Source organism: Cherax quadricarinatus, chromosome 96 (assembly GCF_038502225.1).
Source record: "Cherax quadricarinatus isolate ZL_2023a chromosome 96, ASM3850222v1, whole genome shotgun sequence".
In the NCBI taxonomy this organism is placed as follows: Eukaryota; Metazoa; Arthropoda; class Malacostraca; order Decapoda; family Parastacidae; genus Cherax; species Cherax quadricarinatus.
Window position 1 is genome coordinate 9,871,312 of NC_091387.1, and position 24,853 is coordinate 9,896,164.

Below are 24,853 nucleotides of genomic sequence, written 5' to 3' on the forward strand. Positions count from 1 at the left end.
TAGCGTTGAGTTCAAATGTTATTTTTTCATTTCATTTTTCTTTCAAATAGGATATACCTTTCATGTTTCCTTGTTTTATGTTTACTTTAATAAATAATAGTGTTTATCTTTGTGAATTATTATTTCTTTTTCAACTCATTAATTTTTCTGAGGAGCGAGCCTTGGTAATACTGTCTGAAGTTGTTACAGGGCTGAGTAAGCCTTCACAGTCAGTACCCCAAGGTACTATTCTGGCACCTCTACTGTTTCTTGTCCTCATTGTGTGCATTCAACCCTTTCACATTCCAATCCTCTGAAATTAATTCTGCTCCCAGTGTTCACTTGAAAATTAATTCTGCTCCCAGTGTTCACTTGAAAATTAATACTGCTCCCAGTGTTCACTTGAAAATTAATACTGCTCCCAGTGTTCACTTGAAAATTAATACTGCTCCCAGTGTCCACTTGAAAATTAATACTGCTCCCAGTGTCCACTTGAAAATTAATACTGCTCCCAGTGTCCACTTGAAAATTAATACTGCTCCCAGTGTCCACTTGAAAATTAATACTGCTCCCAGTGTCCACTTGAAAATTAATACTGCTACCAGTGTCCACTTGAAAATGGTGAAGAACCTTTTTCTGATTTTCTGAAGGTGAAGACACCTAAAATATGAAATTTGATGGAATCTTTATGGAATTATGCAGGCACAAAGTGGTCAGGATGCAATTCATGCACTTGAGATTTTGCCCATTTTGAGTCTTATTTTAAATAAATTCTATTGCTACATTTGACCAAATTCTTTGCTGTTTTACTAATATGCTTTCCATTCTATCAACCGAGTACAAGAAACCACTCTATAAAGTGACCAGAATTCGGTAATTTGACCAATTTCACACAAAAGAGAAAATGCAATTTAAAAAATTAACAAATAACAAAAAAAGGCAGAATACCGTTACTGGAACGATACACAAATAACCCGCACATAAAAGAGAGAAGCTTACGACGAAGTTTCAGTTCGACTTGGACCATTTACAAAGTCACACAATAAGCAATGTAGATATTTCTGGGACTAAAAACAAAATTTCCTGTTTATTAATGACACCCCCAGACCTCTCCTATATTACACTTGCCTTCCAGTTTGAATTCATAATCAAAAAAATAGAAGAATTTCTCTATTGCCTAGATGATAAAATATAACAAGAAACAATTGGTCATGGTTAGCAGCATCCCAGTAAATGAATCAGACCTATTTAAAACCCATGAAAAACCAGGGGAGGAGGGAGCATTATCTGTCCTCAAAATAAAAATTGAACATTTCCATTACTTTGAGCCCAATTTCAAGATGTTTGCCGTCCCAAAGCCAACCAAATTCATCTTTCAGTAGTATGTCTGGCGTTCTATCAATGATACCAAGAAGCAGCCAATAAAATCATAAAAACCACCCTAGAAAGTATCTCAAATGTCGGTATTTGAAACCAAAGAGAGGGTCAGTTTTTCTTTTCCTTTGCATTGCATGGGGCAAGACATTTTTTATATTGTGCACTCACTGCACAGTCTCATTCTTTCATATTTAAGCCAAAATTTACCATTCACAGCTCATCTGAGTGAGCTGAGATCATGACATAGAACATAAGGGACAATGGCCTCAATGACATAGTTCTACATGATAGCCATTGAAAGGGTTAAACTGGAATGCTGCATTTATCCAGAACTGAGAAAACCTTCCATGACAAAACATACTGACACCATGTGGTAGCACTGTCATATTTGTAAACAATGAGCACTGATTCGAAGGCCAAACAGCCACATGAAATGTCAAGGCCTTTTGAAGGAGATCCTCCAATAGCAAACTAGTCAGCCCCCCCTCCCCCCCACAAAATCACGTAAGAGACAAACATATCTATTCCTGTCAACACATACAGGTGCTCCTAGGCTTATGAAAAGTAAACAAATAATTACAGAAACTAAATACCAGTATTGAAAAGTAAATACACAAATGAATACAAGTTACAGACTTGCCGCCTTTATGCTGGGTAATTATCTTAAATTTCCTCTCCAAATTAATTAATTTTGCATTATCGTGAAGTTGAAATATTGTAAATGAAGCCAACATAAGTCAAGGAGCACCTGTACTAATATCTAATTTAAAAGTGTATAATGTCAACTTATCAGCTCTGGTGGCCTGGTGGCTAACACTCTCGCTTCACACGGCGAGGGACTGGGTTCGATTCCCAGCCAGAGTAGAAACATTGGGCGTGTTTCTTTCCACCTGTTGTCTATGTTCCCCATCAGTAAAATGGGTACCAAGGTGTTAGTCGACTGGTGTGGGTCGCATCCTGGGACACTGACCTAATTTGCCCGAAATGCTGAGCATAACAAGGGGATTTCTATGCAGTAGTATGTCATTGTTGTCAGCTAGGCCTGTATACCATGTACATGTACTTGTAGTAAATAAAGATATTATTATTATTATAAATATTATTATTATTATTCTATAAAAAGCAACATCTGACAATAAGTACCTGTATGTTAAGCACACTTAAGTTGGCCAAAGCTTCTTCATAGTCGTTTATCTGTGCTATGATCTTGGCACCTTTATCCGGCAGCGCTGATAAGTTGGCCATGCGCAACACAAGCTGCAGGGAAGAGGACAAGAACGTGCACATAATACTTTGATAACTACATTTAATAAACAAGTTTTTTTCAATGAACTAGCAATATCCTACCAAGGCAGGGTGACCTAATAAGAAAAATACAAGTTTCTCTTTTTAAATTTAGTAATGTATACAGTAGAAGAGGTTACTATCACCTTGCTCCAAACAGTTTTTTTTTTTTTTTAACACATCAGCCATTTTCCACTGAAGCAGGGTGACCCAAAAAAGGAAGAAAAAGCTTTCATCATCATTCAACACTTTCACCATCACTCACACATAATCAATGTCTTTGCAGAGGCGCTCAGATACGACAGTTTAGAAGCATATATAAAGATACATGTAATACATAAAGCATAATCTCTCCAAACTACCAATATCCCAAACCATTCCTTTAAAGTGCAGGCATTGTACTTCCCATTTCCAGGACTCAAGTCTGGCTAACAGGTTTCCCTGAATCCCTTCACAAAATATTACCCTGCTCACACTCCAACAGCTCGTCAGGTCCCAAAAATCATTCGTCTCCATTCACTCCTATCTAAGATGCCCATGCATGCTTGCTGGAAGACCAAGCCCCCATGCCTGCAAACCTTTACCTCCTCCCTTCAACTTTTTCGGGGAGAACCCCTACCCAGGCTTCCTTCCCCTACAGATTTATACACTCTCCAAGTCATTCTACTTTGATTCATTCTCTCCAAATGGCCAAACCACCTCAACAACCCGTCTTCAGCCCTCTGACTAACACTTTTATTAACTCCACACCTCCTCCCAATTTCCACGCTACGAATTTTCTGCACAATATTTACACCACACATTGCCCTTAGACACAACACCTCCACTGCCTCCAGCCACCTCCTTGCTGCAGCATTTACAACCCAAGCTCCACACCCATATAAGAGTGTTGGTATTACTATACTCTTGTACATTCCCTTCTTTACCTCAATGGATGAAGTTCTTTGTCTCCACTAATACCTCAATGCACCAATCACCTTTCTTCCTTCATCAATTCTATGGTTACCCCTCATCCTTCACAAACCCATCTGCTGACAAGTCAACTCCCAAATACCTGAAAACATTCACTTCTTCCATACTCCCTCCAATGTGATATCCAATTTTTCTTTATCTAAATAGTTTGACACCCTCATCACCTTACTCTTATCTACGTTCACTTTCAACTTTCTACCTTTACACACCTTCCCAAACAAGTAAGTAACTTCATTTAAGCACAGGTACACAAATGTACAATTATCATACATAGTGTAAATTACCCACCAGGAAAACTCAAAAAAATCAAACTGACTTATTTCCATTGGGGTCCTTGTAATATCTCCTTATTTCAACCTTAAAATTTAAAACAGCCACTGAACAGATTACAATTATACAAAATAAACTATACTTCATATTATTATTATAATCAAAAAGAAGCGCTAAGCCACAAGGGCTATACAGCGCTACTATACTTCATAAAATTATAAAATACAGCCTCTCCTCACTTAGTGACGTACTCATTTACCGACGCCTCGGACTTACGACGGGCTCTCTGACCAGTATTTATACCTAAATAATGTATGTACAGTATATTAGAGCTGACTTCCTCTATTCGTTTATTTTTTTTTTTTCTTCAACAAGTCGACCGTCTCCCACCGAGGCAGGGTGACCCACCGAGGCAGGGTGACCCAAAAAAGAAAGAAAATCCCCAAAAAGAAAATACTTTCATCATCATTCAACACTTTCACCACACTAACACATTATCACTGTTTTTGCAGAGGTGCTCAGAATACAACAGTTCAGAAGCATATACATATAAAGATACACATCATATCCCTCCAAACTGCCAATATCCCAAACCCCTCCTTTAAAGTGCAGGCATTGTACTTCCCATTTCCAGGACTCAAGTCCGACTATATGAAAATAACCGGTTTCCCTGAATCCCTTCACTAAATTAATTTTTGTCATGATCCCATCAGTTCCAGCTGCATTACCCCCTTTCATTCTACGTAATGCCTCGCGTACCTCCCCCACACTTACATTCTGCTCTTCTTCACTCTTAAAAGATGGTATACCTCCCTGACCAGTGCATGAAATTACTGCCTCTCTTTCTTCCTTAACATTTAAAAGTTCCTCAAAATATTCTCGCCATCTACCTAATACCTCCCTCTCCCCATCTACTAACTCCCCTACTCTATTTTTAACTGACAAATCCATACTTTCCCTAGGCTTTCTTAACTTGTTTAACTCGCTCCAAAATTTTTTCTTATTTTCATTAAAATTTCTTGACAGTGCCTCTCCCACTATCATCTGCTCTCCTTTTGCACTCTCTCACCATTCTCTTCACCTTTCTTTTACTCTCCATATACTCTGCTCTTCTTATAACACTTCTGCTTTGTAAAAACCTCTCGTAAGCTACCTTTTTCTCTTTTATCACACCCTTTACTTCATCATTCCACCAATCACTTCTCTTTCCTCCTGCCCCCACCCTCCTATAACCACAAACTTCTGCCCCACATTCTAATACTGCATTTTTAAAACTATTCCAACCCTCTTCAACCCCCCTACTACTCATCTTTGCACTAGCCAACCTTTCTGCCAATAGTCGCTTATATCTCACCCGAACTTCCTCCTCCCTTAGTTTATACACTTTCACCTCCCTCTTACCTGTTGTTGCCACCTTCCTCTTTTCCCATCTACCTCTTACTCTAACTGTAGCTACAACTATGAACATTTAAAAGTATACCAGAATGGTGCAAAAGTGGCATTAAATCAATATCAAAGATGGCTGACAAACACACTACCTTTATAGTATGCTTCTCACTTAGCGACAAGTTTATTTAACGGCGTGATATTAGGAACGGAACTCAGTCGTTAAGCGAGGAGAGGCTGTATATAACATTACTAGTGAATGAGAGTATTGCTGTTAGTAAAAGAAAATATAGCAACTTTAAATTGAGGAAATGAAGCATGTAGAGTACAATAAAAGTATTAACAGTGCCTAAGGTCTAAACAGGAATTCTTAACACAATGTGAAGCATTTATAAGAAGAAAACATACCTTACTTTGTTGTAATTTGCGATTAATTTCAGATGCAGTCATTTTAGAAAGTGACTTGATAGATGAGCAGCTCCTTGCACTTGTGTTATTAATTGCTGAAGCCGAGTCTTCAAAGATAACGGTAGACTGATCTGCCCACACACAAGAGTCACTGAGTGCATTATTTGGAGAGTTTTGAGTATGGCTTGATGATGATGATGATGCACTTGGGGTTCGTTTTTTTATCTTGAATTTATGTCCGTATTTCTCGTGAGGCGAGAGCGATGCAGCTTTCTCTGGGAATGAAGAATGGACACTTTCCTCAGTGACATTTCCCTTTTCCTCTGGAATGGCAGGAGTTGGAGAAACACCTAAATTGTTTAGGTCTGGTAAAAGTTCTTCAGAGAATTCCTGTTGTGAGGAATGTACTATACTTTCACTTCCACTGTCAACGCAATCTTCATCCTCACTGTCAATGACATAAGTTTTCTTTCTCCGTGTACACTTGGGCAAAGCATCCCTGCTATTAGTACACTTCTCTACAACAATTTTAGGAACTCCTCGTGTCTGAGACTCGAGGCTGTTATCCACAGCATCATTTTCACTCTCACTGTCGATAACTAGCACCTTTTTCCTTGAGGATTTTATCAGAGGACTGTCAATTTCCTCTACTATATCTGTGGCATTTTCCCATGCTTTCTCACTCCACAATGAGCTTCTATTTTTCAACTTTTCCTTTTGATGTCCCAATTTATCAAACTGTTTGTCTTCAGCTTCTGAATCCGATATTAATTCACAGTCTGATTCAGTAGCACTTGCACTTTTTACCTCCTTTATCACAGGTATCGGACTTTCTACGTTGTCTTCATCATCAGACTGAATTAATGCACTTGATTTCCGCCAAGAGTTTAAAGGAGTCCTGCTGTCAAACGTTGGTGTGCTAGACATCAATCCAACTTTACTACTCTCATGTTCCTTCTGAGAGCTCTCTCCCCCTTTGGATATTGCCATTGCCTGGCTTAATCTTCTATGAGGAGAGCTCACAGAGTCTTCAGGAGACTCGGCAGATGATGTAGCTCTATCCAATTCATTTGGTTCGTAAACAGAAGACTCGGCTGACAAGAAATCATCATCAGATTCAATAACATTTGATCTTTTTCCAGCAGATTCTTGACCCTCCTCATCATCAGAGTCTGGAACACACACCACCTGAGCCTGACACCTAAAATGTAACAAACGAGTTATTAGTTGCAACGACAACATAAAAAATAATAGAACCAGCCAACTACAGCATGCCTGGCAGGCAACACTCTTGCCTCACACACGTGTCTGTGGTTTGATTTGCAGCCAGGTGGAAACATTGGGCATGTTTTCTTACACCTGTTGTCACTGTTCACCTAGCAAGCAAGTAGGTATACCTGGATATTAGTGGACTGGTGTGGGGTAACATCCTGGGGAACAAGACTGAAGGTCCCCAATGGAAATAAGACAGACAGTCCTCAATGATGCACTGATTTTCTTGGGTTATCCTGGATGGCTAACCCTATGGGGATAAAAAATTGAACAAAAATTGATCTCTATTTTAGGTGAACAAAATATTTAGACTGGTAGGTGTGTTGGCCTTCATTTTATTAACTTTTAAAATATGTTTGAAGGGTTTCTAGTTTCCCCACTTTCACAACCTGGACCAGGACCAGGCTTATCTGGCACTAACCTGGTCAAAAATGGCTGTTGCAGTTGGCAGCCCATTGGGCTCTGTCTCATGAACATTTAAGCAGACAAGTCAAGCTTACAAACATTCACTATACAAACCAAGGAACGGGTGTAGTTTGAACGGCGAGACAGTCGTAAAACTCCAGACAAGTGCATACGCCCACCAGTTCCCTAGTTTGTTTGCAATCGTGTTATTACAATTTCTTGAGCCATTCACTATACACTTAGGTTCACTATCCAGCATTTTTCTTAACAGTTCAGGTTCAATTTTCTTTCCACATTAGGAATACTGGTCTGATACCAGGCAGTCGGGGCAATGATCCCAGAACAGATACAGACATCTTATGGAATGTGTCATTCTCTTATTCTTTGCAAAACCAAATGTGGAAATGTGTTGCCAATGCCACTGTTTTCACTAGTTGGATAACAACACTATGATAGCGCCTCCCCTTCCTTCTTTAAAACACAGCTGAATATACAATATATTTTCATACAGAAAAGAAGGATGGGTACAGTTATGGCTACCTATAAAATAAAACATTAGATGGGTACAATTATGTTCATTTTTTTTTTTTTTATCAAACCAGCCATGACAGGGTGACCCAAAAAGGAAAACAAAAGTTTCTTTTTAAATTTAGTAATGTACACAGAAGAACGGTTACTAGCATCTTGCTCCCAGCACGTTAGTTGCCTCTTACGACACACACAGCTTACAGAGGAAGAATTCCATTCCACATCCCCATGGAGACAATTATGGTTACCTATAATAATGCAATAAATGCTATAATACAAAAATTGCTACCCACATCGTGAAGCCATTTAACCCTTTTACTGTTCATGTAGAGCACTGTGACTGAGGTCAGCATTGCTCTTGGAGAGCACTGTGACTGAGGTCAGTATCGTTCATGTCGAGCACTGTGACTGAGGTCAGTATTGATTATGTAGAGCTATAATAGTAGGTAGAAGGTTGGTAGACAGCAACCACCCAGGGAGGTACTACCGTCCTGCCAAGTGAGTGTAAAACGAAAGCCTGTGTTTGTTTTACATGATGGTAGGATTGCTGATGTCTTTTGTCTGTTTCATAAATATGTAAGATTACAGGTATGTCTTGCTACTTCTACTTACACTTAGGTCACACTACACATACATGTACTATTTATTTATACACACTCATCTGAGTTTTCTTTGATTTTATCTTAAAAGTTCTTTGTCTTATTACTTTTCCTTTTATATCCATGGGGAATTGGAATAAGAATCTTTCCTCCGTAAGCCATGCGTGTTGTAAAAGTCAACTAAAATGCCGGGAACAATGGGCTAGTAACCCCTTTTCCTGTAAAGATTACTAAAAAGAATAAGAAAATTGTCAAAGTGGGAAGTCTGAATGTGCGTGGATGTTGTGCAAATGATAAGAAAGAGATGATTGTGGATGTTATGAATGAGAAGTTGGATGTCCTGGCTTTAAGTGAAACAAAGCTGAAGGGGGTGGGAGAGTTTCAATGGAGAGGAATAAATGGGATTAGGTCAGGGGTTTCAAATAGAGTTAGAGCTAAAGGAGTAGCAATAATGTTGAAGGATAAGCTATGGCAGGAAAAGAGGGACTATAAATGTATTAATTCAAGGATTATGTGGAGTAAAATAAAGATTGGATGTGAAAAGTGGGTTATAATAAGCGTGTATGCACCAGGAGAAGAGAGAAGTGTCGAGGAGAGAGAGAGAGATTTTGGGAAATGTTGAGTGAATGCGTGGAGAGTTTTGAATCAAGTGTGAGAGTAATGGTGGTTGTGGATTTCAATGCTAAAGTGGGTAAAAATGTTATGGAGGGAGAAGTAGGTAAATTTGGGGTGCCAGGGGTAAATGTAAATGGGGAGCCTTTAATTGAGCTATGTGTAGAAAGAGATTTGGTAATAAGTAATACATAGACAGCAACCACCCAGGGAAGTACTACCGTCCTGCCAGATGACTGTGAAACAGAAACCTGTAACTGTTTTACATGATGGTAGGATTGCTGGTTTTCTTTTTCTGTCTCATAAACACGCTAAGATAACAGGGATATCTTGCTACTCCTACTTACACTTTGGTCACACTTCACAGACACGCACATGCATATATATATATACATACATCTAGGTTTTTCTCCTTTTTCTAAACCATACCCCCGACCGGGATTGAACCCGCGGTCATAGAGTCTCAAAACTCCAGCCCGTCGCGTTAGCCACTCCTTTTTCTAAATAGCTCTTGTTCTTTTTTATTTCTTCTATTGTCCATGGGGAAGTGGAAAAGAATCTTTCCTCCGTAAGCCATGCGTGTCGTATGAGGCGACTAAAATGCCGGGAGCAATGGGCTAGTAACCCCTTCTCCTGTATACATTTACTAAAAAAGAGAAGAAGAAAAACTTTATAAAACTGGGTTGCTTAAATGTGCGTGGATGTAGTGCGGATGACAAGAAACAGATGATTGCTGATGTTATGAATGAAAAGAAGTTGGATGTCCTGGCCCTAAGCGAAACAAAGCTGAAGGGGGTAGGAGAGTTTCAGTGGGGGGAAATAAATGGGATTAAATCTGGAGTATCTGAGAGAGTTAGAGCAAAGGAAGGGGTAGCAGTAATGTTAAATGATCAGTTATGGAAGGAGAAAAGAGAATATGAATGTGTAAATTCAAGAATTATGTGGATTAAAGTAAAGGTTGGATGCGAGAAGTGGGTCATAATAAGCGTGTATGCACCTGGAGAAGAGAGGAATGCAGAGGAGAGAGAGAGATTTTGGGAGATGTTAAGTGAATGTATAGGAGCCTTTGAACCAAATGAGAGAGTAATTGTGGTAGGGGACCTGAATGCTAAAGTAGGAGAAACTTTTAGAGAGGGTGTGGTAGGTAAGTTTGGGGTGCCAGGTGTAAATGATAATGGGAGCCCTTTGATTGAACTTTGTATAGAAAGGGGTTTAGTTATAGGTAATACATATTTTAAGAAAAAGAGGATAAATAAGTATACACGATATAATGTAGGGCGAAATGACAGTAGTTTGTTGGATTATGTATTGGTAGATAAAAGACTGTTGAGTAGACTTCAGGATGTACATGTTTATAGAGGGGCCACAGATATATCAGATCACTTTCTAGTTGTAGCTACACTGAGAGTAAAAGGTAGATGGGATACAAGGAGAATAGAAGCATCAGGGAAGAGAGAGGTGAAGGTTTATAAACTAAAAGAGGAGGCAGTTAGGGTAAGATATAAACAGCTATTGGAGGATAGATGGGCTAATGAGAGCATAGGCAATGGGGTCGAAGAGGTATGGGCTAGGTTTAAAAATGTAGTGTTAGAGTGTTCAGCAGAAGTTTGTGGTTACAGGAAAGTGGGTGCAGGAGGGAAGAGGAGCGATTGGTGGAATGATGATGTAAAGAGAGTAGTAAGGGAGAAAAAGTTAGCATATGAGAAGTTTTTACAAAGTAGAAGTGATGCAAGGAGGGAAGAGTATATGGAGAAAAAGAGAGAGGTTAAGAGAGTGGTGAAGCAATGTAAAAAGAGAGCAAATGAGAGAGTGGGTGAGATGTTATCAACAAATTTTGTTGAAAATAAGAAAAAGTTTTGGAGTGAGATTAACAAGTTAAGAAAGCCTAGAGAACAAATGGATTTGTCAGTTAAAAATAGGAGAGGAGAGTTATTAAATGGAGAGTTAGAGGTATTGGGAAGATGGAGGGAATATTTTGAGGAATTGTTAAATGTTGATGAAGATAGGGAAGCTGTGATTTCGTGTATAGGGCAAGGAGGAATAACATCTTGTAGGAGTGAGGAAGAGCCAGTTGTGAGTGTGGGGGAAGTTCGTGAGGCAGTAGGTAAAATGAAAGGGGGTAAGGCAGCCGGGATTGATGGGATAAAGATAGAAATGTTAAAAGCAGGTGGGGATATAGTTTTGGAGTGGTTGGTGCAATTATTTAATAAATGTATGGAAGAGGGTAAGGTACCTAGGGATTGGCAGAGAGCATGCATAGTTCCTTTGTATAAAGGCAAAGGGGATAAAAGAGAGTGCAAAAATTATAGGGGGATAAGTCTGTTGAGTGTACCTGGTAAGGTGTATGGTAGAGTTATAATTGAAAGAATTAAGAGTAAGACGGAGAATAGGATAGCAGATGAACAAGGAGGCTTTAGGAAAGGTAGGGGGTGTGTGGACCAGGTGTTTACAGTGAAACATATAAGTGAACAGTATTTAGATAAGGCTAAAGAGGTCTTTGTGGCATTTATGGATTTGGAAAAGGCGTATGACAGGGTGGATAGGGGGGCAATGTGGCAGATGTTGCAAGTGTATGGTGTAGGAGGTAGGTTACTGAAAGCAGTGAAGAGTTTTTACGAGGATAGTGAGGCTCAAGTTAGAGTATGTAGGAAAGAGGGAAATTTTTTCCCAGTAAAAGTAGGCCTTAGACAAGGATGTGTGATGTCACCGTGGTTGTTTAATATATTTATAGATGGGGTTGTAAGAGAAGTAAATGCGAGGGTCTTGGCAAGAGGCGTGGAGTTAAAAGATAAAGAATCACACACAAAGTGGGAGTTGTCACAGCTGCTCTTTGCTGATGACACTGTGCTCTTGGGAGATTCTGAAGAGAAGTTGCAGAGATTGGTGGATGAATTTGGTAGGGTGTGCAAAAGAAGAAAATTAAAGGTGAATACAGGAAAGAGTAAGGTTATGAGGATAACAAAAAGATTAGGTGATGAAAGATTGAATATCAGATTGGAGGGAGAGAGTATGGAGGAGGTGAACGTATTCAGATATTTGGGAGTGGACGTGTCAGCGGATGGGTCTATGAAAGATGAGGTGAATCATAGAATTGATGAGGGAAAAAGAGTGAGTGGTGCACTTAGGAGTCTGTGGAGACAAAGAACTTTGTCCTTGGAGGCAAAGAGGGGAATGTATGAGAGTATAGTTTTACCAACGCTCTTATATGGGTGTGAAGCGTGGGTGATGAATGTTGCAGCGAGGACAAGGCTGGAGGCAGTGGAGATGTCATGTCTGAGGGCAATGTGTGGTGTGAATATAATGCAGAGAATTCGTAGTTTGGAAGTTAGGAGGAGGTGCGGGATTACCAAAACTGTTGTCCAGAGGGCTGAGGAAGGGTTGTTGAGGTGGTTCGGACATGTAGAGAGAATGGAGCGAAACAGAATGACTTCAAGAGTGTATCAGTCTGTAGTGGAAGGAAGGCGGGGTAGGGGTCGGCCTAGGAAGGGTTGGAGGGAGGGGGTAAAGGAGGTTTTGTGTGCGAGGGGCTAGGACTTCCAGCAGGCATGCGTGAGCGTGTTTGATAGGAGTGAATGGAGACAAATGGTTTTTAATACTTGACGTGCTGTTGGAGTGTGAGCAAAGTAACATTTATGAAGGGATTCAGGGAAACCGGCAGGCCGGACTTGAGTCCTGGAGATGGGAAGTACAGTGCCTGCACTCTGAAGGAGGGGTGTTAATGTTGCAGTTTAAAAACTGTAGTGTAAAGCACCCTTCTGGCAAGACAGTGATGGAGTGAATGATGGTGAAAGTTTTTCTTTTTCGGGCCACCCTGCCTTGGTGGGAATCGGCCAGTGTGATAATAAAAAAAAAATATTTTATGAAAAAGAGGATAAATAAAAATACAAGGTATGATGTAGCACGTAATGAAAGTAGTTTATTAGATTATGTATTGGTGGATAAAAGGTTGATGGGTAGGCTCCAGGATGTACATGTTTATAGAGGGGCAACTGATATATCGGATCATTATTTAGTTGTAGCTACAGTTAGAGTAAGAGGTAGATGGGAAAAGAGGAAGGTGGCAACAACAGGTAAGAGCGAGGTGAAAGTGTATAAACTAAGGGAGGAGGAAGTTCGGGTGAGATATAAGCGACTATTGGCAGAAAGGTGGGCTAGTGCAAAGATGAGTAGTGGGGGGGTTGAGGAGGGTTGGAATAGTTTTAAAAATGCAGTATTAGAATGTTGGGCAGAAGTTTGCGGTTATAGGAGGGTGGGGGCAGGAGGAAAGAGGAGTGATTGGTGGAATGATGAAGTAAAGGGTGTGATAAAAGAGAAAAAGGTAGCTTATGAGAGGTTTTTACAAAGCAGAAGTGTTATAAGAAGAGCAGAGTATATGGAGAGCAAAAGAAAGGTAAAGAGAGTGCAAAAGGAGAGCAGATGATAGAGTGGGAGAGGCACTGTCAAGAAATTTTAATGAAAATAAGAAAAAATTTTGGAGTTAAATAAGTTAAGAAAGCCTAGGGAAAATATGGATTTGTCAGTTAAAAACAGAGTAGGGGAGTTAGTAGATGGGGAGAGGGAGGTATTAGGTAGATGGCGAGAATATTTTGAGGAACTTTTAAATGTTAAGGAAGAAAGGGAGGCAGTAATTTCATGCACTGGTCAGGGAGGTATACCATCTTTTAGGAGTGAAGTAGAGCAGAATGTAAGTGTGGGGGAGGTACGTGAGGCATTACGTAGAATGGAAGGGGGTAAAGCAGCTGGAACTGATGGGATCATGACAGAAATGTTAAAAGCAGGGGGGGATATAGTGTTGGAGTGGTTGGTACTTTTGTTTAATAAATGTATGAAAGAGGGGAAGGTACCTAGGGATTGGCAGAGAGCATGTATAGTCCCTTTATATAAAGGGAAAGGGGACAAAAGAGACTGTAAAAATTATAGAGGAATAAGTTTACTGAGTATACCAGGAAAAGTGTACGGTAGGGTTATAATAGAAAGAATTAGAGGTAAGACAGAATGTAGGATTGCGGATGAGCAAGGAGGTTTCAGAGTGGGAAGGGGATGTGTAGATCAAGCATGTGTAGATTGAAGCATATATGTGAACAGTACTTAGATAAAGGTAGGGAAGTTTTTATTGCATTTATGGATTTAGAAAAGGCAAATGATAGAGTGGATAGAGGAGCAATGTGGCAGATGTTGCAAGTATATGGAACAGGGGGTAAGTTACTAAATGCAGATAAAGAGTTTTTATGAGGATAGTGAGGCTCAGGTTAGGGTGTGTAGAAGAGAGGAAGACTACTTCCCGGTAAAAGTAGGTCTTGGACAGGGATGTGTAATGTCACCATGGTTGTTTAATATATTTATAAATGGGGTTGTAAAGGAAGTAAATGCTAGAGTGTTCGGGAGAGGGGTGGGATTAAATTTTTGGAAATCAAATTCAAAATGGGAACTGACACAGTTACTTTTTGCTGATGATACTGTGCTTATGGGAGATTCTAAAGAAAAATTGAAAAGGTTAGTGGATGAGTTTGGTAATGTGTGTAAAGGTAGAAAGTTGAAAGTGAACATAGAAAAGAATAAGGTGATGAGGGTATCAAATGATTTATATAAAGAAAAATTGGATATCAAATTGGGGAGGAGGAGTATGGAAGAAGTGAATGTTTTCAGATACTTGGGAGTTGACGTGTCGGCGGATGGATTTATGAAGGATGAGGTTAATCATAGAATTGATGAGGGAAAAATGGCGAGTGGTGCGTTGAGGTATGTGTGGAGTCAAAAAACGTTATCTATGGAGGCAAAGAAGGGAATGTATGAAAGTATAGTAGTACCAACACTCTTATATGGGTGTGAAGCTTGGGTGGTAAATGTAGCAGCGAGGAGACGGTTGGAGGCAGTGGAGATGTCCTGTTTAAGGGCAATGTGTGGTGTAAATATTATGCAGAAAATTCGTAGTGTGGAAATTAGGAAAATGTGTGGAGTTAATAAAAGCATTAGTCAGAGGGCAGAAGAGGGGTTGTTGAGGTGGTTTGGTCATTCAGAGAGAATGGATCAAAGTAGAATGACATGGAAAGCATATAAATCTATAGGGGAAGGAAAGCGGGATAGGGGTCATCCTCGAAAGGGTTGGAGAGAGGGGGTAAAGGAGGTTTTGTGGGCAAGGGGCTTGGACTTCCAGCAAGCGTGCGTGAGCGTGTTAGATAGGAGTGAATGGAGACGTATGGTACTTGGGACCTGACGATCTGTTGGAGTGCGAGCAGGGTAATATTTAGTGAAGGGATTCAGGGAAACCGGTTATTTTCATATAGTTGGACTTGAGTCCTGGAAATGGGAAGTACAATGCCTGCACTTTAAAGGAGGGGTTTGGGATATTGGCAGTTTGGAGGGATATGTTGTGTATCTTTATATGTATATGCTTCTAAACTGTTGTATTCTGAGCACCTCTGCAAAAACAGTGATAATGTGCGAGTGTGGTGAAAGTGTTGAATGATGAAAGTATTTTCTTTTTGGGGATTTTCTTTCTTTTTTGGGTCACCCTGCCTCGGTGGGAGACGGCCGACTTGTTGAGAGAGAGAGAGAGAGAAGAAAAAAAAAAAAAATAATAATATAATAATAATAATTTCTACAAGTATATGTACAAGGTATATAGACCATAGCTGACATCAATGACATACTACTATATAGAAAGCCACTTGTTATGCAGAGCATTTCCCACAAATTAGATCAGGTTTGTTCCAGGATGCGATCCACACCAGTCCACTAACACCCAGGTTCCCATTTTACTGTTGGGTGAACATGGTCAACCGGTGTAAGGAAACATCCGATGTTTCTACCCCTTTGCTGAGAATCGAACCTGGACCCTTGCTGTGTGAAGTGTTGCCACCAGGCCAGTATTGCTTATGGGGAGCACTGTGACTGAGGTCAGTACTGCTCATGTAGACCTCTGTGTGTGTGTGTGTGTGTGTGTGTGTGTGTGTGTGTGTGTGTGTGTGTGTGTGTGTGTGTGTGTGTGTGTGTGTGTGTGTGTGTGTGTGTGTGTGTGTGTGTGTGTGTGTGTGTGTGTGTGTGTGTGTGTGTGTGTGTGTGTGTGTGTGTGTGTGTGTGTGTGTGTGTGTGTGTGTGTGTGTGTGTGTGTATAAAAAATAATCTGGGCAGCTACAATGCATCTTGGAAAGGCCATACTAGTCTACAAAGCAATACCATGACTAACTATACACAAATAACCCACACACAGGAGAATGAAACTTATGACGTTTTGGTCTGACTTGGACTAACTAGTCTGTGTTAGTTTATCATTGTTCATCATGGCAAGCCAAGCTGGATACTCTTACTCCCAAGCACACCGAGTGTTGATTATTCAATACTGAGAGTTACAACATTAAGGAAAAAGATTATGAAACAGAATTCTATGGCAGATGGCTTTATCATTCAGTTGAACATTTTCACAAGGAATTAACTTCTTCTACAAGAGTAAAGTGGATCTCGGTACTCGAACATCTTTCTACTCAAACGAAGCTCAGCATTCGACCAAACAAACATGACCTGCCAGAACTTCGCTGTAAACTATTTCATGTTTCTTCGCATTTTTTTATATACTTGTACGTATATATATTAAGTTAATTCCTTGTGTTAACCACAAGTTTACGTATATTAATATTTCCCATTGTGAAGCTAAACCTACTGATGCCAAATATAATTAAAATTTCAATCTAGACTTATAATACCCAGTCTCTTGCTCAATTTATTACCCAATCATTTTATATAGGTTGAAATTAATCTCACATTGGCAAAAATCAAACATTTTTGCTAATGTTCAAGAGTAAGTGTATGACATTACGTGACCAATACATGTCAACTGGTGGGTCTAATATACGTTCACAAATGCACAGATATTATTTATACAATTATTACAATATTACATAACAGTAAATCTTCTGTTTTTTGGTGTGAATAAAAATTCTTTATGTAAATAAAAAATCAAAATAGAATTCATCTGTAAAGCCTGGAAACACAATTAGTAAACAAAGGAAATGTTATTTTAGTGCCAGGAATGGCTGCATTGCTTATTCTGGACCTATTTTGAAATTTAAATATTTTGAACTGTGTGAAATTGGCCAAATTACCAATTTCTGATCACTTTACTGGGTAGTTGATATAGTTGATCGGGTAGTTTCTTGTGCTCCATCAATAAAATACAAGTAATACTAGTGAAATAGCTAAGAATTTGGTCAACTGGAATAATGATTTTTGGCCTAAAATAGAAGTCAAAGTGGGCAAAATCACAGGTGTGTAAATATCTTGGACGCAGTAAAATTTGCTATAGTATAATTTCGTCAATTTTCCATTAAATTTAGTACCTTTAGTTTTATTACCTTCAGAAAACGATTCTCTACTATTTCATAAGTAAAAAAATTGCTTTTTAAATTCTCGAATCCTCAAGCAATGAAGACGGTGAAGCGAAGTCACAGGCAGCATCACCATGTTAAATTCCATAGGTAGAAGTAGGTCATGCCATTAGGTTAGCAAATGTAGAATTCACTGTATCAAGATCCCAAGGAATTGTACATATATGGGTCAGAGAACTCGCAGGGAATTCTACACTTGCCTACCCTTGCCTAACCTATAGGCACGACCTTCTTCCACCTCTGGATTTTTCTACAGTGACACTGTCTACGACTGCTTCACTTCACTTGTCTGTGGTTTATAAGCTCCTCAGTGAATATGCTGTACTTTTATCAAGAATGATGGCTGATCATACTGACTAGTCTAAGGAACTGATTACCTTAAACTCCTTCTGATCTTCAACCATTCTTCTCTGTACTGGACTGAGAAAGCCACTAGCTGGCAAAAATGTTTCCACAATAACGATACCCAAGTGCTGCACACGTGTCTCATCAGCTTGTTGGTTTTCTCCTGCCCCTCTCTCGTATATAGCCTCTCCTCAATCAACAGCCGAGTTCCGTTCCTAAGACCACATTGGTAAATGAATTCGTCGCTAAGTGAGGAGCATACGATAATGGTAGCGAGTTTGTGTCAACCATCTTTGATATCGTTTTAATGTCACCTCTGCACCCTTTATAACATTTATGGTATACAGTGGACCCCTAGACATGAGCCGGTGCGGATAGTGGCCAAATTGGATTTCGGCTGCTTTTTTGGCTGAAATTCTATCCTGGATTTTGGCCGGCAACTAGGAAATCGGCCATATTGGACGTGTTCGCCCACCACTCCGCCGCGTTCATGAGTCAGTCTGGCTGTGTGTCTTAGAGAGTGAGCAACACATACATTCATCCAGACATTTCGTTATAATCCATTGTTTTTCGTGGTCGTTTATCGAGTCCAACTGCGAAATAAACCACCATGGGCCCAAAGAATTCCTAGTGCCAGCCCTTTGGTAAAGAAAGTAAGTAAGAAGCAAGATAGAATTCAGTGACAAAACCTTGTCCCACTTCAGGCAAATCTTAAAGAGACGCCTGAAACAGACCTCTCTGGACAGTTTTTTGTGCGACGGGTGTAGTGACTCAAGCTGGTCCTAGTGCCAGTAAAAGACAAAGAAGGGAAGTAACCCCAGATAGAGACTTGATACCTGAAGTCCTTATGGAGGGGGATTCCCCTTCCAAACAATAACCCCAAGTCCCTCTCCCGTCCTCACGTTCTTCAATAGGTCAACATGAGTCTTCAATAAAGGTATGTAATGTTCATTTATTATTAAAATTTGTGCTTTATATTTATTTCTCATTGTTTTCTTTATGTAAAACAATAGTTATTCTTTAAAATATGTAGTTTTTGTTAATATTTTTGGGTGTCTGGAATGGATTAAGTGTACCTATTTACATTAATTCGTATGGGAAATATTACTTCAGTTTTCGTCCTTTTTGGATTTAGGCCGATCTTCTGGAACGGATTATGGCCAAAATCTGGGGTTCCACTGTATTTTTAAATGTTTAAGCAGTAGTGTACTGTATATTGAGATAAAAAGAACAGAGGAAATCAGCCTAGTATACATTTAGGTATGAATACTCTAAAGAGAGCCAGTCGTAAGTCCAAGGCATCAGTAAACGAGGACGTCACTAAGTGAGGAGAGGCTGTATTATAATAAACATAATAGAGGAAATCAGCTCTGATATACATTATTTAAGTATGCATACTGGTCAGAGAGCCAGTTGTAGGTCAGAGTTGTCGGTAAACGAGTACATTGCTAAGTGAGGCAAGGCTGTATATAGTGGCTTGCTTCCCTCAAAGGGTTAATGGTCCAGGTTGGACCAAAACGTCATCATAAGTTTCATTCTCCCGTGTGTGGGTTATCTGTGTATTTCTACAAACATACAGTTACAAACACACCGATGTGGCAAGTCCTGGGAGAGGAATCGCTGCGGTGGGCGTAAAGATGCACCATTTCTATAGGACTTTGGAGTGTCAATTAAGCTGTCCGAGGTATCAGGGCTGGCTGGAATAACATCTGGGGAAGCTTCAGCTGAGCTGATCATGACGACAACCAGGAGACTACGTAGACCATTAGATACGTACTTGCCCTAGTTTACAAAATCCTGAAATACAATATATAGTAAATAAAAAAAATGCTCTCAGAGGAATACAATACAATCTTTTTAGCAGAAAATATATCAACTGTTTAAACTTTAAATTCCTCCTAACTACGATTAATCAAATTCATATTCAACATGACAAATATCAATGTTAGTTCAGTCTTACCATACATACCAGAAACTGAAAGTTCTGGCTTACAAAACCAAGGATACTAACATCTCCAAAGAAATATAACTAGGATTAATATTTTATGGATGAAAAATTAAAATAGGTTACAGTACACATCACTCAGAAATAGACATATGATGCATACTTTATAATCTTAAAGGCATTATAAAGTCTATAATACAAGCCCAAAATAGCCCACACTGGTTGAGACAATTTACTATCAGCACACTGTCTGGTGGTTCTTTAAGGGGTGTGGGGAGGCTGTCGGTAATTTAAATCCAATGCTATGGAACACTGGGACCAACCGTTAAACAAATACAGTAGGACTCCCTGTATCCATGGGTCCGGTATCTACGGTTTCAGTTATCTGTAGTTAACTGTGGATCAAAAATAACCCTTAATTTTACTCAATAATGGCCTCAAAGTGCAAAAGTTGTGATGGTGTAAGTTCTTCAAGGCCTAAGAGAAGCTGTGAACTGCTACCCATTAGTAAAAAAGTGAATTCTCCACTGAATGTGCATAATTTATCAATTAAACTTTATAATAGGTTTGTATGTAAATGAAAAATTATTTATATAAAGGGTTTGCTACCATCCATGGTTTCAGTATCCACAGCAGGTCCTTGGAACATAACCCCCGAGGATACTGGGGTCCTACACTGTACACTAGCAAACGGAAAACAAGCTAACTCCAATAATAAAATTCTCAGCCACAAAATTATGTATATAACATAGTATGGAACTTTCATATTAAATCATTCAGGGGCCTTCACACAGGACAAATAAATCATCTTATTACTTAATACAATCTTAAAAAAAAATAGCAGCCAAAAAAGCAGTATGGTAAACTAAAAAAAAACATTAAGGAACTACAATAAAGAAAAACCATACATAAATTACAAAAAGTCATGGGTATATAGTAGCCTGCACAAAGATAAACTCGGGAAAAAGTCAATAATATTAATGATATTGTAACAATAGAGAGAACTGGGATAAATATACTGAAATGAACCCTTGAAGACATTAGATTTTCAATGATAAACTATTAGGTTTAATTAAAACAAATTAGCAGGGAAATTATTTAACATCACAGAATGCAAAAAGTATGGTACATGTACACAACAAAATGTGGCTAATATTTAAATAAAGACTACAACAATAACCTGTCATTATTTACTTCAGTGGCTCTGTTTTTATTACCGTATTTTGCGGCTTGTAAGACCTGTTTTAGCTTTGATGGCTCGGCATTGGACGTAACTGGGAGAGTTAGAGCCCACCCTAAACTCCTGTCGCTGACCTTGAGGCTATAGGACGCAGAGTGGTTTTTGGAGACATTTTATGGAAAAAAAAAAAAAGTCTAATAAGCTGTGAAATACAGTAAACCAACCATTGGCCCAAAATATAACCTAAATGCTGAAGAATTTACATAACAATCCATATTTAAGTTATTTAGGTGTTTTAACTCGTACGGTTTAAATATATTACAAGGACCCCAATGGAAATAAGTCACTTTGACATTTTTGGGTGATCCTAGGTAAAACACACACATTGCTATGCATGATTCAAAACTCTATTTTTTTTTTTTTAGTTTACAATGTGAGGTTTACATATTAAAAATACATATGAAGTTGTACATACAAAGAAAGCCACTAGCATGCCTAGACATTCTGGGCAGACTAATCTTCCTTCTTGGACTACTATATATTGACACAGGTTATGGAGTGCTACATTCTAATGTTTATTATTACACATTATTTCAAAAGATAGGTAATCAAAAATTTTATGATTAATACGATTTATCATAGTGAGGCAGCAAAAAACAAACCTCGGTTTTCGTCGTGAATTAATTCCAGAAAGTTTGACGATAACCGAGTTCGATGAAAACTGAAGCAACATTTTCGATAAGAAATAATGTAAATCCAGTTAATCCGTTCCAGACACCCATAAATATTAAAAAATTCATTTTATAGAGAATAACTATAGTTTTACATACAGAAAACAATGAGAAATATATACCACTAATGAAATGGATATATGAACATTTAATTAACATCACTTTTACCTTTATTGAAGACGTGTTGGCGTATGGAAGAAGGCGAGGAGGGGAGAGGGAGAGGTCATCTCTACCACCATCACTACCACTCTCTACCACAATCACCACCGCCCTCTACCACAATCACCACCGCCCTCTACCACAATCACCACCGCCCTCTACCACAATCACCACCACCCTCTACCACAATCACCACCACCCTCTACCACAATCACCACCACCCCCTACCACAACCACCACCACCCCCTACCACAACCACCACCACCCCCTACCACAACCACCACCACCCTCTACCACAACCACCACCACCCTCTACCACAACCACCACCACCCTCTACCACAACCACCACCACCCTCTACCACAACCACCACCACCCTCTACCACAACCACCACCACCCTCTACCACAACCACCACCACCCTCTACCACAACCACCACCACCCTCTACCACAACCACCACCACCCTCTACCACAACCACCACCACCTATTACCACAACCACCACCACCCTCTACCGACAAGAAACAAAGCCAGACTGACTCAGAATGTGTGGGATGCTTTGTGTGGGCACAGGCAGACACGTTCGGTATGGCAAACCACTGTCAACTTGACAAAAACCGAGGTGGTGAACGAAAACGGACAAAATTTTGACGAAAAGAGTGGTCGAAACCAAATTTGACGAAAACCAGGGCAAATGAAAACCGAGGTTCCACTGTAATGGGAATGGTTTTATCTCTGTATGCTACCATGTTTTCACAATGTTGAAAGTCCAATATAGCAGAGCATTTCAGGCAAACTTAGAACTAACTTAAGATTAAGAAGGTGATAATTTTAGGAATTTTATGTTTGGATTTTAGTGTTTGGAAGAAATACACCTACTATCCGACTTACGACCGAGTTCGGTTCCGATAAACCGGTCGTAAGTCGAAATGGACGTAATTCAAAATTTACTACTGAATATCAACATCACATTTTTGTAATGACTATTTTATAGTTTTATTTTGGTATTTCATGTTTTACTTTACTTTTTATGCTGTTAGTACTGTATTTTATACTGTAAGGTTTAGGATAAACACTGTGTACAACACAAATAGTGGTTTATTTCCCAGAAATTTGGCATAAAAGACACGGTCGTAAGTCGAGTGGTCGTATGTCGAGCAGGTTGCAAGTTAGATGGTAGGTGTACAGATAAGGAGAGTAAGCTATTTTGTTTTGAACATGTTCCTGACACTGAAGACAAGCATGGTGTAAGTTTCGCATAATTAGCTGATGTTGGGATACGCTAGAGAGGTGTTTTTTAAAGGTAGTTTTGAAAATGCTGACTGAGTTAGTACTTCTGGAGATTTCTGGCAGAAAGTTCCAGATTTTGGGCACTTTTATGTACATTGAATTTTTGAAGAGATTTAGCGGGACACAGGGAATGTCAGAGAAATCTTTATCTAGTGTATTATATTTATGCATTCTGTTGCAGCTATCAAGAAAGTGTTTTAGTTTGGGATTAATATTCGAATTTACTGCTCTGTAAATGTACACCTACCATCCGACTCACGACCTGCTCGACTTACAACCACTCGACTTACGACTGTGTTTTTTATGCCAATTTTCTGGGAAATAAACCACTATTTGTGTTGTACACAGTGTTTATCCTAAACCTTACAGTATAAAATACAGTATTAACAGCATAAAAAGTAAAGTAAAACATGAAATACCAAAATAAAACAATAAAATAAAGTCATTACAAAAATGTTTTGTTGATATTCAGTAGTAAAGTTCGACTTACGACCATTTTGACTTACGACCGGTTTCTCGGAACCGAACTCGGTCGTAAGTCAATTGGTAGGTGTAGGTTAAATAACAAAAAGGCACAATACCGTGACTGGAACGATACACAAATAACCCGCACATAAAAGAGAGAAGCTTACGACGACGTTTCGGTCCGACTTGGACCATTGACAAAGTCACACTGACTTTGTCAATGGTCCTAGTCGGACCGAAACGTCGTCGTAAGCTTCTCTCTTTTATGTGCGGGTTATTTGTGTAGGTGTAGGTTGCCCGGTGGTAGGCATGAATGTTTTGTATAGCGAGTAGGTTTAGGTCTTTGAAGAGTATAGGGAGTGTTGTCTAGAACTGGATTGTGTGATAATTTGTACTGCAGCTTTTTGTCGAGTTATTACTGGCTTTAGGCAGGTTGCTGTTGTTGATCCCCAAGCACAAATATAATAGGTGAGGTAGGGATAGATCAGTGAACTACATAATTTATGGTAATTTATGTAACAGTATTTATGTGTACCTGTATATGAATAAACTTACTAGCTAAAATAAATAATGACTGAATAATCTTAAAAATTTCTGGTAACAAATAAAATCCAATGAATATTAACCCTTTCACTGTCCATCACATGTAGTAGATCTCCATAAAGCATACCACGGGTGGGGTCTGAACCCGCGATCAGAGTGTCTCAAAACTCCAGACCGTCATATGGTATGGTTTGTTTACAATTGTGTCATTACGATTTTGCGAGTCAAGTAGATCTACATCACGAGCTCAGCTCACTCATAAGCTTTGAGCGGTAAATTGAGGCCTAGATATTTATTAATTTATTTATTTGTTTATTTATTTATTAATTTGAACATGATACAGTGAAGTACAAAAGAATACAGTTAAATGCAGCATGCCAAAGCCACTTGAATGCAGAGCATTATGGGCAGGCTTAAAATTAACTTAAGATTAACTAAGCAATGATTTATTCTGCGGTACAAAAATTATTGTAAAACAGATAACAATTTAGTACAAATCAGTAGAATGGAGTATTCTGTTAGGTAATGAAATTAAATAGTAACAAAGTTTGATTGGGTCACAGTTTGACATTTATGAGATACAATAATGAGATACATATATGAGATACAATTACATTCAGTATTTATTTAGTTGTGGGCGAGTCAGTGATTTTTGAGAAGAGACTTGAATTTATAAACAGTGTTTCTTTTATATTCACAGGTAATGAATTCCAGATTTTAGAG

General features: G+C 39.1%; 1 protein-coding gene across 6 annotated transcripts in view; it reads right to left on the reverse strand.

Moving 5' to 3' along the window:
• Positions 1–24,853, reverse strand: part of lds (transcription termination factor lodestar) — a 251,928-nt gene that overhangs the window by 222,097 nt on the left and 4,978 nt on the right. For 5 of the 6 annotated variants that reach the window (XM_070105078.1, XM_070105080.1, XM_070105081.1 and 2 more), the window contains exons 2-4: positions 19,410–19,615; positions 5,677–6,877; positions 2,500–2,613 (exon numbers count right to left, since the gene is read on the reverse strand). In XM_070105078.1, coding sequence (XP_069961179.1) covers positions 2,500–2,613; positions 5,677–6,877; positions 19,410–19,555 — 1,461 coding nt within the window. In that variant the 5' untranslated portion in view covers positions 19,556–19,615. Of the gene's footprint in view, positions 1–2,499; positions 2,614–5,676; positions 6,878–19,409; positions 19,616–20,980; positions 21,000–24,853 lie in introns of those variants that run through there. The other variant, XM_070105079.1, reaches the window with a different exon arrangement.